This window comes from Lepisosteus platostomus, chromosome 1, assembly GCF_059453375.1.
Source record: "Lepisosteus platostomus isolate fLepPlt1 chromosome 1, fLepPlt1.hap1, whole genome shotgun sequence".
Lineage (NCBI taxonomy): Eukaryota > Metazoa > Chordata > Actinopteri > Semionotiformes > Lepisosteidae > Lepisosteus > Lepisosteus platostomus.
The window spans coordinates 21,307,020-21,327,675 of record NC_142611.1 but is presented as its reverse complement, the minus strand read 5'-3'; the positions used below and the strand labels follow the sequence as shown (position 1 = coordinate 21,327,675).

General features: G+C 35.3%; 1 protein-coding gene across 1 annotated transcript in view; it reads right to left on the bottom strand.

The window, feature by feature from the left end:
- Positions 1-20,656, bottom strand: part of enpep (glutamyl aminopeptidase) — a 52,073-nt gene that overhangs the window by 14,517 nt on the left and 16,900 nt on the right. Inside the window, exons 2-11 of the mRNA XM_088627238.1 lie at positions 19,069-19,210; positions 18,419-18,550; positions 10,773-10,893; positions 8,717-8,871; positions 6,589-6,702; positions 4,411-4,545; positions 3,535-3,600; positions 2,895-2,960; positions 1,806-1,957; positions 1,012-1,097 (exon numbers count right to left, since the gene is read on the bottom strand). Coding sequence (XP_088483364.1) covers positions 1,012-1,097; positions 1,806-1,957; positions 2,895-2,960; positions 3,535-3,600; positions 4,411-4,545; positions 6,589-6,702; positions 8,717-8,871; positions 10,773-10,893; positions 18,419-18,550; positions 19,069-19,210 — 1,169 coding nt within the window. The remainder of the gene's footprint in view (positions 1-1,011; positions 1,098-1,805; positions 1,958-2,894; positions 2,961-3,534; positions 3,601-4,410; positions 4,546-6,588; positions 6,703-8,716; positions 8,872-10,772; positions 10,894-18,418; positions 18,551-19,068; positions 19,211-20,656) is intronic.

Below are 20,656 nucleotides of genomic sequence, written 5' to 3'. Positions count from 1 at the left end.
TATTCCAGGATCAGTCTTACATAAAACTTTAACATGCTGTAATGGACATTTCAAAACACATCAATGGATCCTTGGATCAATTGATCCAATGGATCAATGGATCAATGGATCCTTTCTCTCCATATGTGCATCTTCACCAATAAAATATGGTCCATTGAGAGAAAAAGAATGACCAAGGGCAGTATGAGAAGTATATGGAATATGTCTGAGCTGGATTTTGACAAATACAGACGAGCTTTGGCTATACAGCACAAAATCAAATGTGAATTTTTATCTGTTCTTATATTGATGTTACAGAATTTATATTAACTTAGTATGCGTTCTGATGAACAGCATGCAATACTTTAAACTAGTATATATTTTTAAATTGTTCATTATATAATAAAAAATAAACCTGTGTTGTCTCTTAATCAGAACTTTTATTTCATCACATTTTTAACAAGGTGCCATGTCTTCTGTCTTCAGTCTTGTTCCCTGCTTCTGCAGTCATAATACATAGATGTATGTACTACATTTACTACATTTATTCTGTTATTTACTACTTTACTGAACTGCAGCAGTTTGCTCTGGCTCACTCCTAGCATTAACAATACCAAATAGATCTTTTTCTGTGTCTTTCTTTTATAAACCTTTTATCACAAAAGGAAGGCATATGAAATATGTGGACATTGTCATACATTTCATTCCAGGCACAATTTGACACATTAAGCCACATTTCCAGAGGAAATGCTTATTAAATAATATAGTAAATTATACAGTATGTTAATATTATTTTTTGGTTGAAAGTGGGACTTTTTAGTTTTCAAGGAATTAATACGATGTTATGAATAAAAAACTTAAAATACTATATTAATCTGAATTGGATCTTTTTTAACATAATTTAAAAAACACATTTTTTCTTTTTCATAAAACAGGAAAATATTGTAATATAGAAGTAGAGACAAGAGTCTTAAATATTATATCCGATGTTGAAATTATTCTCTTAGCGGTGATCAAGAAATTTCATCCTACCAGTTGTCACAGTCCTATTGTACAGTCCACTTCCATTCTTTTGACCACCCAAAGCATACCACTGAATAGGAATTGTCCATGTGTAGCTACAATTAAACAGATTGTATGGATTTAATATTTAATAAGATTTAGATTTCACATGCACAAGCACACAAATGTCTTAGAAAATGTTTGTCATTTACTATTTTTAGTGTTATAAATACTTAATATTTGCCATTATTTGAACTTGATACACAAAAAAAAATCAAATTTGTAAATGATTATATCTTTACTTAATTATATAAAATGAGAATATTTCAAAGTTGAAGAAATCCAGCTTTTCTTGGAAGTATGTTGCATTTTTTGTCTTTCTGAAAAATTAAGTTTTATGTAATCTATACTGATATGTTTCAATTCCTTATTACATAGCATGCTTGTTTTATTATAACACCACCATTCTTATTCCATTCTTGATAACTGTAATAAAATGTGCCAAAGACAATATAGTAGCTGTCAGGACTTCCTTTTAACCACTGCTTGTGATGTAATACGTTGGTACCAGTGTTAGTACAATAATATTGTTAAACCTAAGAATTCTAGGGAGGGAAACTAGAAAGTGAACAAGGTAAGTCATCATAAAACATAAAACAAGCACACCACTCTTTGAAGCTTAAAAGTGAAAAAATTGTGCCTCACTCTAACAGAATCTCACAAGACATGACCAGACACACTTTCATCAGTGGTGGTTTTACAAATATGAACGAAGCTTTCTGTGAAGATAAAGCTGAAGTTAGAAAAAAGTGAAGCTTGCTCACTTTAGGGCTGAAGGTGGTTTGGTGGGGTCTGCTTGAGGATCCAACAGAAAACGTTTTTGACTCAGACGTGAACTCTGTGCCACATGTAATACAGGATATCCCATTTGCTTAGTCCAGGTGTCCATTACTTCTTCTATTGGTTTCCCACTCACCTAAATAATAACATTATTGACAAGTTAGCCTTTGGGAACGTAGTTCTAACTTATCTCTTGAAACTTTAGCTTCTTGCCAAAAGCGATACTGATTATATACTGGTTTCTGAATAGCTGCGGAAACCTCTAGATTTAATTTTATCTGGCTTTTACTGTACCTAAATAGACAGAATTGCTGTTTTATACTGGTAATATACAACTGATTACTTCATGATATTCCAAAAGAGGAATATGTTTCTTTAGGAAGCAGACTTACCATATTTACCATAAAGCAGTAATGTTTTACATACAGTAAGGGGAAAAATGTAAATGGTTAACTGTTATGTTTGTTTCTCTGAGTCTCTCTGAGAACCTCTTAGTCTGCTGTTATGACTAAGAGGTAAAAGGGTCCAGGTAAAAAAAAAGAAATACTTGAATATTGTTATTCTACCTGTGCAAGTGTATTCTTTTTGCCCCAAAACAAATTCCCTTTTTAAAAATTAATATAAGAGCTAAATGTTTACAAGTATAAAGAATATATGAAATGTGACAGGTATTCTCTTTTGCAAAATCCTAATTCCTTCAATCAATTTATAAGAATTCTATCATTAACCATTTCAGCATTGTTCAAAGGACATTATGTTTGTTTCTCAGGACTTGTATCTAAGGATCTAGAGAAAAAAATATTTTCATACACAGAATGAAAGTCTTGTGTCGGATTTTATTTTGCTTTCTTTGTTTAGTTTTGGCGTTATACGAAGCAGAATACATGTTGATATAGGTTATAAGGAAGTTGCAAGGAAAATACAGTGCACATAGACACAAATGAAGAACAATATGTAGTATTGTGCACTATACACCTGAAGTTTTGTCAGACAGGAAGGATAAAATGCATGGTATAGGGAGCAGGAATTATGAAAAAAAAATGCTTTTTAGAGAAATATATACATAGACACACCTCAGCTAGGGATCTCCAGAAGTCTGTTGTTTTTGCATTCTGAAAATGGTACGTCTGCAAGTATTTCTGAAAATAAAGGGAATATCAAACATTAATAACCTTTAACCAGTTGTATTCAAGTACTGTATGACTCTGATTTTTGTAATATGTCTTCTAAACTGAGAGGCATTTAAAACAGAACACATTATTATGGTTTCAATATTTCTGGAAAGGTATATATTCATTAAAAAAATCATTCATTTAATTTCCAAAGAATCATTATATAAAAGGGTAAATTTAATCTTGGTCTCTTTGGCCTGTGTTACACATCATATGCAGTATAGTGTAATGTTCTTCTCTAGATTAGGAAATGTGTGCATGATTATGGTGATGATCACATATTACAGCACCTGTGAGCATGGATACAAAAAACTCCAGCAAAATATGCAGTAATAATGGCTCCCAGAATTTCCCTCTATCCATAGATACTGTATTGCTGATTATAACTGCGCATTATTAAACAGCACACTATCAAGCATCAAGTTGTATAAGCTGAAGACAAGTTGAAAGTTTAGTGATATAGGTGTTGGAGTAATACTTCTCTTGAACCTGCTTCATTTCTGAGCATTTCTGAACCCCAAACCCATAATGCTGCACCCACCTGGCATCCCTCCTGAAACTTATCTGGACCCATCCAGTCCTCCAACATTCTCAGGATTGATGCTCCCTGTGGATGACACGATTGACTATTGTATTAATAATCCTCAAAAACGTAAATGTTCCTTTTTAAATTAAAAACCTGAAAAGCCATCTTTCACTCACCATGTATACACCCGTATTTAATATGTCAATGTATGTTTACATAAAGAGACACATAAAATCCAAAAAAACAACATAAAAAACACATGTAAGAATAAATGTTAGGATTTAAAAGATTTATTCATTGAAATTTGTCATTGTCTAAAATGTAAATTAACCTTATTGTCCAGATAAAATATATGCTTAATGGTTCTTCATGTGTTTTCATTTTAATAGTAGAAGTAATAATGTTATTAGAAGTAGCACTTGTATTAGTGGTATTGACCTTGGTAGCCAGCACAACATTCAAATATATAATTGTGTACTGATACTCTTAATCCAACAGAGGGCACCATTTTAGCAAAACAGACCAAATTTTGAGATGATCCGTCTTTGACAGAGGTCCTGTGTCCTGTGGCATTGCTTTGGTTAAGTAACACTTATAAGACAACTCATTCTACAAACAATTACTAGTGAAGGACACTAGTAACAAATATAAAGCATGTATTGGTTTTTAAAAGTAACAATAATCTCAAGGTTTTTCAATGAACAAAATATGCCTCTAGAAAATCTAGAAAATGTTCTGAGGGAAAGTCTGTAAGAACTGTAATTGTCAGTTTACAGGAATAAATAAGATTGTCAAAGGTTTTTTCAGTTCACATTCACATATTTAATACTATTATTGACAGCAAGAATGCTAATATACTGTAGTTAGTGGTTGAAACAGTAGACAAAGCACCTTGCTGTAAGATATTCCATCAAACACAGATGTAATTTCAGCTGGACTTGACACATCCACAATAATTGGGTGAGAGGAAAGCAGGGCATCATCCACCATGACTGGTAAAACATCGTCAATGAGCATTATATCACGCTGGAAAATAAAGACAGGAGATGTACTACAGCACTTCATGTACATTGTATAGTTCTTATTACAAGTACAACACATTACAAATAAAAATCACAGGCATTGAACCTTGCTTCGTAAGGATTCTTTGATTAACCTCCATTGCATCAAAACAGGACCTTGCAATTGTTTTCAGACCCTGGCACAGTTCTTATGATAGACATATTCTTACATATTGTTGCTTTAAAACTTGCCATCATTACATTTTGAGGTAGCAATTAATATTTGATTATGTACACAACCTACTCTACACATTCAAAGCAAAAACAACAAAAAAATAAGTAAATAGATAATTAACTGGAAAGAGAAATGGAAAAGTCATTATTGCATGTATTGAAACCCCTTTACTATGACAAGTCTATCATAATTTAGATGTGCAAAAAGCATTTAGAAAGTTCCATACTTTAGTGACCTGTTTACAGAATGTATTTGCAATATTAGTGGTTTACATTACTTCAGAATAAATACATCTGTCTCTGTAAATCTTTTCAGTAAGGTACTGAATGTCAAGCAAAGACTTAACTATGAAGTCTAAGGGGCTTTCAGAACAACTCACGGATAAAGTTGTAGAACTGCACAGACCAAGATAATGATAAAAACAAATTCAGACACTGAATAAACTTTGAGCTCAGTGAAGTCGATGATAAAGAAGTGGAAGGTATATACTGTAGTACTTAACAGACAAAACCTAGAGCAAACTGTCTTTCCAAACTGAGCAGCCTACTAAGGCTTTGAAAAAGCTGCAGATTTCAATGGCTGAGATGGGAGAATATGTCTATGAGTCTATGAGTCAAAGCTGGCATATGGCAGAGTGACAAGAAGGAAGCCTTTACTAAACAAGAAAACATCTCAAATGAAAAAAGAAGTGATACAGCAAATGTGGCAAAATGTGAATAACTTGAAAACGTTATATTTAGTACAAAACACTGGATCCCTTTGTCTACACCATCTCTACTGTCAAATATGGAGGTGGCAAATAAATGTTATGGGACTGCTTCTCTTCAGTAGTGACTGGGAAGCTTGTCAAGACTGAGGGGAAAATGAATGGAGCAAAGTAAAGGAAAATCATAGAGAAAAACCTGCTTAATCTGCTGAAGACTTAAAACTGGCATTAAAAAATTCACTTTCTCCAGAAAAAGTCCTGTTTTGAATCTTGCTAAGAATCAGGGAAAGCCTTGAAAATTGCTGTTCATAAACAAACCCCAAGCAACCTGAGAGAGCTTGAGCAAATCTGCCAAGAAGAATGGGCAAAAACAGCACCAAGCCAGTGTGTAAAGCTGGGTAGAGAAAACTCTACTCAGAAAACTCTGTGGGTGTACAAATCTGAATAATAATGCAATCTGCATATTTCAGTTTTTCCCTTTAGTTTCTGTGGACATTGATTGTATCATTTACTTAAATTGTATAATGTAATATTATGTTATAATATTATGCCCGAAGAAGGCTCCACAGCCAAAACGTTGTGTTTTCTTTCTTCTCTTTCCAGCATGAAATAAACCTATTACTTGTTCCTTTGCAGCCTACGCATATTGATGCAGCTACCCACCTGAAATAATGTAATATTATACTATAACAAGTGGCAAGGATAACTAATCTGTTATTTCAAAGGGTGATGTACATGTATCTTCATATCCATGGCTTCGTCCCATGGTGAAAATCTCTGTACCTTTTCCCAAATACAGTAAATATATAGTACACTACTCTTCTAGTCAATGTTCCAATAAAGCTATGTCAACTTCTCTTTTGGAGAAATGAGGCATTCAGAGGATGTTTACTCTAAATCAGGAATGCAAATAATTAACAAATAATAAGTTGTTAGCATAACAACCAAACTAATTATTTACTATATACATATCTGATAATTGGGATAATAAAAACTGCTAGCCTGTTCAAAAGAACATTAAATTGATTATTTATACTGATACTGGATGAATCATACAGTGTATTACACAAAACAAATACAGAATATTTTTAATTTAGGCTTCAAATAAAACTCACTTAAAAACTTACCATTTGCCAATCAGGTTCAGCTTTGTTGACACCAATGTATTCAAAAAAACTGGCAAATCCTTCATTAAGCCACAGATCATCCCACCAATTCATTGTCACTATGTTCCCGAACCACTGCAGTAAAACAGTTATGAAAAAATTACTGTACCATATAAAGTAATTTATTTTATCTTCTTTTTAATGCCCATTGTTTTTTAAAACAAAATCAAAATATAATTTGTATTCAAGACACATTGAAATTCATTGTATAGACACTAAAATGATTAGACTTAAATATAAATGTAACATTTTACTATTCAATTGCATTCTTATCTACTTAGGAACAATACTAAATTAGGAGAAATGCATTAGTGATCAATTCAGAATAGCACTGTGGTTTTATGAGTACATGACAACTACTCATGACACCGGTAGATCACAATTATTGGGAACTAAGGACTGATTGGTTTATTGATGTTTGTATAAAGGGCTAATGCAACAATATGAAATCAAGAAAATGGAGGCAAAATATTTATTTCACGAGGCTGTGGGTAGCACTGCAAAGATATAGTATGTACAATAAATGTCAGATTTGGAGGTCAAACAAGTACTCAATGTCCTGTTACTGTTCTAGTAATGAGGATAAGTCTTCTATAGATCAGTGGGTGTCAGTCTTGATCCTGCAGTACCCATATCCAAATCCTGTTGGATTTTGTTCCATTTGGGCCCTTCATCACCACTGCTAATTATTACCTGTGACTGATCTACTTGCTAGTTCATGCTTTTTCTTTCTGCTCTCAGCTCTTGGTTTAAAAAACACCCACGTTAAAGTGTGTTATTCCTAATAATTTCAGCACAGAGAATTGTATGCAGTCTCTCCTGAGCATGCTAATTAAGAATATGTTCCCTTATGTCAGACTAAACGACTCTTGATAATCGATCAATCAATTGATGATGAACAAATACTGATGGGAATGACACTAACAGACTGCTCTCACAATGACGCAGAGTTTTTCTTTCTGCTGAATTCTAATTGCTTATATTTTTTGCTAGCACCAGGGCAGTTCTAAAACTCACTAATTGGTAAAGGATTCATACCATTTAAAAATCTAATTTAAAAATAAGACCCCCAATAGAAAACTGAAAGAAATCACTATGTGAGTAATAACAGAGGTAGAGCAGAACTACAACCTCACTGGGGTTACCAAGTACCAGGACTGACAACTGAAGTTCTGGGGTATTTTTGAAAACATGGCCTGTGTGCAGAAAAAAGCCTAAACAAGCTAACAGATCAGTTAGTAGAGGCAAATAGCACGGGTACTTAAGCACCCAGTTGAAATATAAATCAGGAGACACATAGGGTACTAAAGGACCAAGACAGAGAACCACTGCTCTGTATCATAAGAGGTCTGCAAAGCTTTTAAAGAAAGAATGGGCAAAAAACATATTTTTTGATTTTTCAAAAATATTTTTGTAAAACACTAAGAATGATTTTAATTCTAATACTCATCATTGTTTGCTAACTACAGCAAGCTGAAAATAGCCCACAGGTGAATACCCCGCATATACAACATGTCACATAACCCATTGACAGAACTGCTATCTGGAAAGTCTAAATATTCACACGTGCTCCTATGAATTCATGCCATTTGCTGGGTACATGCTCTCTTCTGTCCTTCAGGTTCCAAACAAATGAAGAACTGGAGGCTCACCACAGTTCCAACAAATTGGCAAACAATCGGCCTTTGTACTCCAACTGCCATTAGGTCTCATCAACTGCAGCTACTAACAACACTTGCCCAAAACGTTCAGATTAAAAGAAATGAAATACAGAGGTACTGTAACTAGGGTGTGTTATAGTTTTAAGTCCCATCATGTTCAGGGTTATCGGTTTGGGGTAAATCATCAGTTATGCTGTTGATGTTGAATTACTAGTGTGTCTGTAAGTAGGCAGGTTTGTTGTTTATGCATTTCTTGGGTTGGCAGAAATTTGGTCCAGCTCTACTCTATGGTCTATGAATTTGTGTGAAACTGCTTTTTTCTATAACAAAAATTTGAGTAACACTTTCAATGAGAGTCTTTTACAAAATGTTACCTATTTATGGAAATGGAATGTAATTTGGTACAGCTTTAAATGTATTTGTTTTACCTGATGAACAAGCTCGTGGGAAATAACACTGGCTACTCTTTGCTTGTTGTATGATGATGACTCATTTTGGTCATACAACAAATTGGTTTCCCTGTAGGTGATCAGTCCCCAATTTTCCATGGCTCCTGTGCCAAAATCAGGGATCGCAATCTTGTCTGAAAGACAATAGCCATAACATGTCAAATAAAATAGAAAAACAGTAGTTTTCTTCACTACAGTGAGCTCCAAATTAGTTCTCTTACCCTTAAAGCTTCAGCTATTCTTATTTAATAAGCAAAATAGCTCCATATCTCTAGCAATAAGCAGAGCTCTAAGGTAAAGCTAATCAAATATTGAACTTGACAATTAATCTGATTTTTGGTAGAACCCATTATTACAAAGACATTTCAATGAACTTCTAAATTCAAATTTTTCAGTGTCCTGGGTATATGAGGATGTGCAGAGATCAGATCGTGGCAAGTCTACAAAAATAATATGAGGCAAGTTCATAGAGGGGTAATCATAGGAGTTTCAACAGTTGATTTGTTTTTAAAATAATCATAAGCTTTTCACAATGCAGTCAACACAATGTGTTCTAGTGGCATTTATGAGAAATAAAACATTTTTAAATAACTTATTAACCTTTTACAGTTATGACTTAGAAAATAGAATTTTGCAAACTTATCATGATATACAATAACAATGAAATGTATGAATTAGAATTTAAAACTTCCCCAGAAACTATTTGACCATTAAAATATCCCCTACATTTTGAAATTAACACTGGTTTGGTTGTACTGGATAACACAAGATCATCAATCAGGTATGTTTTATAAAACTGGTAAGAAATAATCAGTTTAATTAAAGTGTTTAGTTCATTGGCAAGAACCAAAGAAACATAATATTCCAACATTATTTTCTAAAATTGTGCAACTCATAGATTAAATATGGCACAATTATAAAAGTGATTTGTATTGATTGACTATAGTTTTGATGGATAAATAGCATACATTGTATTGTTTAAATAGAAAAATACATAGACCAGACCAGATTATTAAAAACATTGCACAGTGCTGTAGGAATTTAAATTCCCAGGATTTAATGTACTGTTGGCCAGAAGTGGGCTGCATCCATCTTACAGGCCAGTATACCAGGTTCAAGGATATTTTGTAGTCTGCGATCTACCCTTTTGTTTGAAACAAACCCATTTACACAATTTTTCAACACTTTGAAAACACTAAAATACATTGATGCTAATGTTTAGAACTTTGTTTGACCATATCACAAATATTTGAAAATGAATGGACAAGATACATTCTGGTTTGTTTGAAATGCACTATGGACATATTCCAAAATGGCTGGGCAAAACTCCCACTGGGCTGTGCACACTAACCAACAAAATCATCACCATGGAGCTATTGAAGGTCATCACATTCCTGCCGTCCCAAAAATGTGTTTTGACATCCAAATATACAAGTTTAAGTTGTATAATAAAAATAAGTTGCGTGGCCTTAATCTTATATCTTTTATGTTTCTATTGTTATTCAGCTTTAGGATAATGCTCAATATGTGTGTTCCATCACATCATCATCCACCACAACACCAGCATGTGACTTGTGTTTGGCCTCTGCTCTTTGGAAGAACAATTCCTGCTGTTACCCAGAAGTATAAACTCAACATTTGGATAAACAATGTACTGGATTGTACTGGTAAAGGATGTACCGGAAATATTTCTGACCGCTAATATTAAGTCACCTTAGGAAACACAACATTCCTATATTCAATATTAATTAAGCAGTCTATACTTAAAATTAATGATTGATTGCTGGTAGAATCAATAGCACAAACCACTTGTGATTCCAGTAATAAACACTGAGAGTAGTCATTTGCTTAAGAGATGCTTAGTGGTGAGGTGAAAGCCGTTTTCTGTCTTTATTTTGAAGTGATGAAAAACAAAAATGAAATCTCCCGGGAAGGATTTTTGGTATGGGATATTAACTTACATCATCATCAGCATATAATATTTTAAATGGGAAAAAAGATGGAGAAATGACAAATTAGAACTACAAAAAATTACCTAGTTTAGGAAGGGAGTAGTTCATGTTGAAATAATTTTCAAAATAGTCGAAGATTTCCTTGGTTACATTGGCAGCATATTCTGCTGTGTGTATCTGCTCTGGCTGGACATAAATTCGCAGCTGAAAGAAAAGCAGAAAGTTTCAGTGTCTGAAATGAAATGCACAGATTGTAACTGCCAACATTAAAGCAACAAGAAACACTTTGTGTACTGTAATTCATTCCAACAAGGAACATATACATTGACAAATCTGTCTGTTTCATAACATAAACGTTCATTAATTATTTACTGAGGTAATTGTTTTGTACAGCTCATAAAAAGACAATTGCTAGCCCAGATGCAAGAAAACTGTATCATATTAGGTCATTAATACATTGTATAACACCGAATAAAAGCTTCACTTAAGAAACTAGACCTTTAAAGTTCATGTGTTGTAGAAACAACAGATCAAAATATCCGTGGTAAAGGTTCTAAAACCTCACGAATTAACATGATACATGGAAATAAAACATCATGTTACATTATACCATGTACCATGTACCAAACCAGGTACTCCTTACAGAAATCTAAAATGGCTTCAATAAATAAAGCAATTTTTCAATTGATGTAGATACTAATAGTTGTTATATTGGTGGATGGGACCTAGGGTGCTAACTGTGAAGAGTTTGTATGTTCTCCCTAAGTTTGCATGAATTTCCTCTGGGTGCTCCAGTTTCCTCCCACAGTCAAACAGCATACTGGTAGCTTAATTAGCTTCTGGTAAGACAGGCCCTGGTGTGAGTGTGTGTGTTTGTGTGTGCCCAGGGATGGACTGGCATTCCATCCAGGGTGTACCTTGCCTTACACCCATTGCTTGTTGAGATAGGCTCCACCTCCCTGTAAGGATTTTTTCTCAGTTCAGATGGACTGCCTAGATGAATAAATTAAACTATACTTCAGAATGAATATTGTATATGCATGGTGGAGTGAATATAATTCCATAGAAGTTAAGAAACAATATATTTTGATGATCCAGGAGGTTGAAGTGGTCCAGAATGATGCACTTCTTTTTCCTTATGTTACCAGTAAATTTTGACATACACCTATGTTGTGAAGGATGTACAGTAATAAATGACTAAAATCCTTTAAAACCACCTAACACCACGTACTGTCAGAATTGTTTCCCAGATTGACCTGGGCTAGCAGCAAGATGAAAAGATTAGAACCGTGCTTGTCTTGTCTCTTCTGGGGTACAGAGCCTGACACAACCAGGTTCAAACAAGTGTAAGATTGTAAAGAAAGATCTGTAAAGTGGCCATCATGAAGCCAAGCATCGTTCTAAAGTGTGAGCTTGAAGCAATCAAGCACAGGCAATCACGCATGACAATCATCTGCTGGGTGGGGAGCATGACCAAAGAGTAAAGGCAAATGTCTAGGAACACCATGCATTGAGAGAGCAAGAGGGCACTCTTCACCTAATGGGCCAAGAGACACAGCAAATAATGTGTGTAATTCTCTATGATAGTGTTAAAGTCTATGAGTGTAAATTAGTTCTTACTTTGGACTAATTTTTGCAATTTTGACTGGAGTAGCTGGTGTATGTTCAACATACAACTGTAAGAATTTATCAAAGAGAGCTGGTGTTTGGACAGATGCCTTTTTCACTACATTGCAGGTATGAAAGGCCTCAAATATTGTCCTATTGTAGGGGGTACTGTTGCTCATATTCTCAATTAATGAGAATATCATGTTCAATAGTCTTTGGAGGTATCAAATTAACAGCAGGAATTTAACAAAAGATCGAACACAAGATCGAAGGCCTTGACAAGGTAAATTAATGCACTATAAAGTGGTTACATCTGCTCAAAATATTTCTTCTGAAGCACATTCAGCAAAAAGGCCATATCAGTTTTAGATCTTTCATCTCTAAAGCCCAAATAAAGGAGGCTCCAAACTTTTTCAGTGTACATTTGACCTACTTTTTACTATGCCTCTTGCACACTGAGACCAACGTCATGTAGTCTTGCTTTGAAAGAAAAAAATAAGGAAATATTTAAACTCAATTCCTGTTGGGCTGCACTCAGATGGCTGCCAATCAAAAAGAGGAAAAAATCTGATATGGAACATTTATTGCAGTATTGGTATTACCAAGACTTATAGAAGAACAGTGAAGTAAATAAACGGAAGGAATCTAACAATCCAGGAAAAAGACTTTGGGAGACATGGCTTGGTTTGACTGGATAATTTTGTTATACCTACTCAGTGGAGAGGCAGGGGATGGAGGGGAAAACCATTGTCAAAAACAATCATTGTACTATGTATGGAAATCTTTTGTAAGTTCTAATGCATATGCAAAACTCACTCCTAAACACAATATGTATGGTAACTGAGAGAAATGTTCTAAAGTATAAAACTGCTTGTAAATAAAGTGCGCAGAGCATTACAAGAAAATTAGGCATTTTTGCATATTTCTGCTTATTCTCTTGAAATGGCGTTTTTCTTAACAAATTAAAACTTATTTCTAACCTTTCCTAAACTGCAGCGTGAATTCTTGCAGGCCTACAAAGTGATGATATAGACTGCCAAGGTCACGCAGCATGACAAGAGAATGCTACTGCTTTAGCCAAATTACTGCCTGGTGTGGCATAACCGTTATACAGGAAATTAGTTAAATTTTAGTTTATTTATCAATACAGGATGTAATGCTATTGATTTAGCAAAACTATTGACGTTCAGCACTCATTCAGATAACGTTTCCCAGTTTAATTCATGAATATTGAACATTCTTGATGTACATTTTTCTTTGTTACATCTTTTAGTTTAAGTTTAGCAAGGTCAAGCTTTATAAAATTTTATGTTTTTCAATTTTGTTCATTAATTAAATTTTTTGAAAAACATTAATAATTATGAACTTTACTATTGAAAATAGGGATAACCTTGCTTCCTTGGAGTGCCTGTGGCCTGTGTATCCAAACCAGCTGTGGTGTTACATTATCTCAGCTTAACACACACATCATCAACAGACGTGTTACTCTTCTGTTGAATCGATTTGGACAGCAAGTACTGTAAAAATTATTAAATAAAGGGCTAAAATGCAAGAAAAAATCTGAATTTATATGAGTTATGAAAATCTTGTGCCAACAAATACACATTTTCGGGGGGGGGGGGTTGTCAGAAATACAGTACTATTTGTTGAATATACCCTCAGTGAAAGAGGGTTCCTTATTTCCAATCCATTTATGTTGAATTCTAATTTAGAGCCAAGGTGGAAATGAAGATCAGCAAGTTTAATTCAGCATGGCTGTATGGGGATTTGGGTGAATAATTCTTTGGCTTTCACTAAAGTTATTTCAGTATTCTAGAATCCAATTTATTCACAATTGACTTAAAGAAAAACAGTAGACTTGTGTACAGTGCTTTTCACTAGAAATGAACTTCATATATCTTCAACTATCCTTCATATACATACTGTATATGTTATCCATGCAATTTTAATTTTAAGTTTAGTAGTTATACATGTGCCTTACAGAACTTGTTCTGCTTTTGTTATTCAGTGTCTTAGATTGTAGATGTATTTGAAAAACAATTTCTACTTTCATTTCAAATTTTTCAAAGTGTTTTTTTATTATAACTATCAAAGAACGATCAGACCCAAAGCAATATTAGACAGGTGGTATATTGAAAATACTAACATTATATTTATATTAATATGAGTTACAGTGGACTAGGATGGAAAAGTAAAATGAAATTAGACAGATGGATTGAGAAATATTAAAGAGAGAAATATTATGGTAAAAATGTGTACCTATCAGTATTATCAGTATTTAACAATCCATTATCTTGCATATTTAGAGCTTTTTGCTTCCAGGTGAGATCTGCTCCCAGTTTTCTAAAAATAACTGTAATGTCCTATGGATGTAAATCTAGCAACAAATTATGTTATACTGTATGTGGGAAAGAGTGGAGAACACAGGACTTAAGTTTTATTTTCAGTAAGATATATCTGTATTGCATATGCTATGGTTAAAAATAAGAATATCTTCTCCATAAACATAAAACATATTAAACATGCTAAAATGTTATTTTTTCTATAAGCCTTATTGCACACTTACTTGTTGTTTTCCATCTGCCATATCCCTTTCGATAGCAAGTGCCAGAGCACTCTGATAGAGCAGCTGTGAACAGCTGCAGGAAGCTCTTGGGAGATGAAGCTCTGGAGGGTTTTATTGTAGATTGGAGCTGGACAATATTAATTGTAAAAGCCTGGTTGCTAGGTTGCAGAGCAAGACTATACAAAAATATAAGGGCCACAGACTTTAAGTAGTAGTGTTTACACAAGTGACATTCAAATTTAAAAAGAACATACATTCCTAATAATGTTTTAGCTTTCAGTAGTAATTACAACCTACAAGCCCAAAGATGGAACAGATTTCTATATTGCAAATTAGCTGTTATATAGAAAACACAAGTCAAAAGAGTGAGAGCTATAATATGAAATAAGCCTCTCAGTCAATGAAAGGAAGTGCATTTTTGGATGTCCACAACAAATACCATGAGCACACGAGCCTTATCAATGTTGGACTAGCTTAAGACTTAATCCTAATGTTTGGTAACTCAAATGCATGAGTTGTAATTTCTGATCCTAGATCTCTCAGTTGCATGGATGTCATCAGTTAGAATAGTACAGTCTCCATTCTAATAAAAAAGTAAGCTCAAATCTATGAAGCACAATGAAGAATCTCTCTTTTGCTCCCTTTATTTTTCAAAGATCTCACAGTAGTATCATTTTATACTCTAGCACTTACACCTACAGTATGTGAGGTGTAACTCACCTTGGGCTTACTAAAGAATCGCCACCATGTCTCTCCCTCTCTGGCTAATGTCTGAGATGCAAAACTAATTTTGCTCAAGTGGAAATGGACTCTACACTCTTTTTATTTTTTTTATTTGTGTGCTGGCTTCTGATAAGAAACACATCCCTTTGTAGTTAATGTTCTGAATATATAGGATGGGTATGGCATTGTAGACACAGTGCATAAAATGATCAATGTGTTTGTGAGTGAGATCTGTAAGCTAAATAAAAGGTTAATTGTATGTCTCTTGAGCACAGGAGCTAACATATGGTTACCAATGTTCTTTACCTTCTTTTTTGTTTTTGATTAAAAAAACTGCCCTTTACTTTTAACCTGCTTCTTTCTACCTTTGTACTTCAGCCATTTTCGTTGAAAATTGGAGATATTTCTGGACGTAGAGGTCATGAGGTTGGCTATGAATCTGATCCATCATTTCCATTACCTATTTCATTTCTTTGATCAGCTGTTTTTTTCTCTCCTTTGTTTACATTGCCTATAAAACCACTAGAGTTGATTAGTTAGATTGCCATACCCAAAGATGAATTTCGCCAGGTCATCAAGGTTACACCCCATGTTCTTACAGATAGTTCCACATGCTCTTTATTAACCAATTGTCAGAACTTCCATTTAACATGTCATCTGTTATGTTCTCGTCCTACAGCAAAGTATCTTATAAAAAACATATGATCAGTTACAAACAAGAAGAGTTTACTCAGCCTGTTTGGTGGTAAGTAGTTTAACTCATCCAAGAATCTCATCCATTCATTTCTTGTGTTTCCAAGCTTCAACAACATGCCTGGGTAACTTGCTCTACACTCCCACAATGAAAAACTGATCAGGAAGATGAGAGATCATATTCAGAAGCCGCTGATACAACTCTTTCCTCTCTTTTAGTCAGGGGTAGTACCGAGGGACTGGTGAATGGCTAAAGTATTATCCACCCTTTAATTAGTGAGAAAACCGAAACAAGTAGTGATATAACACTGGCTCCTCAAAGGGTGGTACTTTCACCAAAAAGCAGTGAACATTTTAGACATTTTGGCCATTACCAAGATGGCCAACCGGAGTTGTTAATCACAAAATGGAGACTGCAAGCAGACTGCCGAACAGGCAAAGGAGAGGCAGTCAGTCAGGCAAATATGAGGACATGATACTCTGTGTGAAACTGTGACTTGTAGGGGAAGATTCTGTGTGATTATGACCTGGATAGTGTTAAAGATAACAGAGCCTGTGTGGGATGCACAATGGTCTGTTTTCATTTATACTGGTAAGCAGCTTAGCTGTGCAGGTAATAGATAGGGAGTGTACATCAGTTTAGGCAGCAAAAAAGCCAGGTGTTTGTTTAGTTTGTTCTTTTGCCTTATTATGATTGGTGTATTTTTTCACTTTGTAAACAAAAGAGCACTATTTGGAGCCTGATGGTCTGCATTCTGGGTGTATCTGTCGGTTTGTACCTGCCTATTTTGAAAGCCCTGTTGGTACCTGCCCTGTGCAGCATCACAAGTCAGATAAGGTTTAAGGTTTTCATATAAGTTAATGGAAACGATTAAAATGAAACTAAACTAGAGGCCCATATATTGTAAATAATATACTGGGAAATTGTTACGACCACCAGCCAGCGGAGATCATCTCGCAAAAGAACTAACCAGTACCAGCAGGGCGTTAATAATAACAAGCGCCGCCGCACATGTTAATCCATCAGCACACGGCGAGCAGCACTATTTAAACAGTCCTAACCTGCTTCCCGCTGCTCGGTGTTGAGTTTACTCCCTGAGAGCTCTACCTGGTGATTACTAAAACTTGTGTCAGACCAACAATGTACAGCTTGAACTGAACTGAGAAGATCAAGTTAGATGGTGCTTGTTTGTGAGATGGAAGTAGTGCTCTTACTGCCTATAAATAGTGATTGCTCTTTTCTGTTCTGTGCTGCTCACAATATTTGATATTTCAACAACCATGAAAAATTAGCAGAAAAAAAATAGGGGGATAAGTACTACCAGTAACTATTTTTTCAGTAAATTAATTATTTACACTGTATTTGAACCACATTTCAGCAAGATAGTGACACAAAGTGCAGGTTTAAAGATACTCTGGAGTGTCTTTTATGAAAGTATATTTCCTTGGGTGGTCAATTTCCAAATGTGAATACCATTGAGAATTTGACTTTTCTGTCTAGAAGTGTTACCCAAGCAACTTGGGAGTGCTTGAGCAAACATGCCAAGAAGAATACACAAAAATGTGTCAAGTCAGTGTGCAAAGCTGGCAAAGACTTATTATTATCATGATTATTTTACAAGGCACTGAATATAATCTGTTAGACACTAGATATAATTGGAGAATTTTCTTCATTAACCATTCACTAATTTATTTATTTTTGTACAGTATATAAGGCCTGGGGGTGGCACAGTGATTAGCATGGCTGCTTTGCGTGGTTCGATTCCTGGTGTGCTATCTGTGTGGAGTTTGTATGTTTTCCCTGTGTTCATGTAGGTTCTCTCGCACAGTCCAAAGCCATACTTGTAGATCAGTTGGCTTCTGACAAAATTGCCTGAGTGTGTTTGTTTGTGTTTTAGTCTTTGTGTGCCCTGTGATGGACTAGCATCCCATGCAGGGTGTATCCTGTCTTGCAAATGTTGCTTGCCAGGATAGGCTCTGTCTCTCCCCTGAACCTGTATGTGACTCGCATAGAAAATGGATGGATATAAGGACATAGGTTTGCTGTTGAATAATGATAACCAACAATACAAATAACTTTCTTTTTTCATTTATACACTGAGAAAACCTTATTTTGAAAACAGTAAAAAGAATACTCACAGGAACTCCTTGTGCGGATATCTTTTCCACATAAGCAAACTGATGGACAGCAAAACATACCAAGTAGGTACTCATTGGAACAGACTTCTGAAAAGTTGTTTTTGTCAAGCCATTCTGAAGGGGTGTGGTACTCTGAAAATTAAAATAACATTCCACGTTATTGAGGACCTCATTTTCTTATTTTAGGATTTAAGTTAAATAACAACAGGGCAAGATACATTGTGTTTCAAGGCTAGGGGAAAAAGTAATGTCATTAGGCCTTAAAATCAAAACTTTGTTTCTTTAATTAGATAACGTTTACTTCTTTATAAGACTCACTCCTTTGTGGTATCTTCATATATAACTCCGTGGACAGGGTACTATTAAATTTTCCAATTCTGGCACATAATATGCCTATAATATATATATATAATCTGCCTATAATATGTTGATGAATTATATTTTTCTTCTCTTCTGAAATTTATGACTGGAGTTTTTTAAAATTATTCATTAGTAAAGATGTGCAAAACCTTAATGAAATAAATAGCCATTGTAATATATATAGTTTGTCCTTCTCTTTATAATGTTATATTTCAACTGAAGGAATATTAATTTTAAGAACCTGCTGATTCTCATCACATGTTGATTCTCTCACATATTACAGGTATTACCTCTTCTGGCATATTGGACAGAGCTTTGTAGGAGCTATCATGTGTTATGGAAATGTTATACGTTGCTTTTTTGTTGGGCTCATCAAAACAAGGAAATGATTTCCGAGCATCTGTGGGTTCATGGTCCGTTGCAGCTATCTTCCTAAAAATGAAAATAAAAATCAAATGAAAAAAGGAAAACAAAATTATGTATAAATAAAGAGAATTCCCACACAAAACTAAGCACATTTGATGTAGTTTTTTTATGTTATGCAATATATATTGCATAACATAACACCATGTCCTAACACCCTGTAGGACACCCTACAGTTTGCCTACCAGCCCAGTGTTGGTGTGGAGGATGCGATCATCTACATGCTGCAAAGGGCCTACTCACACCTGGACAGGGCTGGCAACACTGTAAGGATCATGTTTTTCGACTTCTCCAGTGCCTTCAATACCATCCAGCCCTTACTGCTAAGGAGGAAGCTGGAGGAGATGCAAGTCGATGCCTCCATGACCTCGTGGATCACTGACTACCTGACGGGCAGACCACAGTCTGTGAGACTTCAGAACTGTGTGTCTGAACTGGTAGTGAGTAACACAGGGGCACCTCAAGGGACAGTTCTTTCTCCATTCCTCTTCACCCTCTATACTTCGGACTTTAAGTACAACTCAAAGTCATGCCACCTGCAAAAGTTCTCAGATGACTCTGCAATTGTGGGATGTATCAAGGGTGAGCAGGAGGAGGAGTACAGAGGACTGGTCAGCAGCTTTGTGGAGTGGTGTGGGGTGAACCACTTGGAACTGAATGTTACAAAGACAAAGGAACTGGTGGTAGATTTCAGGAGGAAAAAGGTCAAACCTACTCCTGTCTACATCCATGGGAGTGGCGTGGAGATGGTGGACTCGTACAAGTACCTGGGAGTGCACATCGACGATAGACTGGAATGGTCTAAGAACATCGAGGCCATCTATAAGAACGGACAGAGCCGACTTTACTTCTTGAGGAGGCTCAGGTCCTTCAATGTGTGTAGTAAGATGCTACACATGTTTTATCAGTCGGTGGTAGCGAGTGCCATTTTCTATGCAGTGGTGTGCTGGGGCTCTGGGATTAGAGCAGTAGATTCCAAAAGGCTGAACAAGCTCATCAGGAGAGCAAGCTCTGTCATTGGGTCTGACCTGGACCCCTTGGAGGTAGTGGCTGAGAGGAGAATGATGTCCAAACTAGAGGCCATCATGGACAACTTCTCCCATCCCCTCTATGACAGGCTTGCAGGAATGAAGAGCACGTTCAGCAATAGACTGATTCATCCACGGTGCGACAGGGAGCGCTACAGGAGGTCATTCTTGCCGTCTGCCATAAGACTGTACAACGCATCCACCTTGCGTCTTGGCAGAGGCAACAGCGACAGTGACCTGTTTCTGGACTAAACGCATATACACATCTACTGCTACATCTGTTCTCTTTCTTTTTCTTTTTCTTTTTCCCGTTTACAACCACTTTTGTGCAATATATGCCAGGGACCTGTGCAATACATTTATATTTATATTTATATCTATGGTTACATCTATATTTATATTCATACGTGTGATACGATTTTCTGTG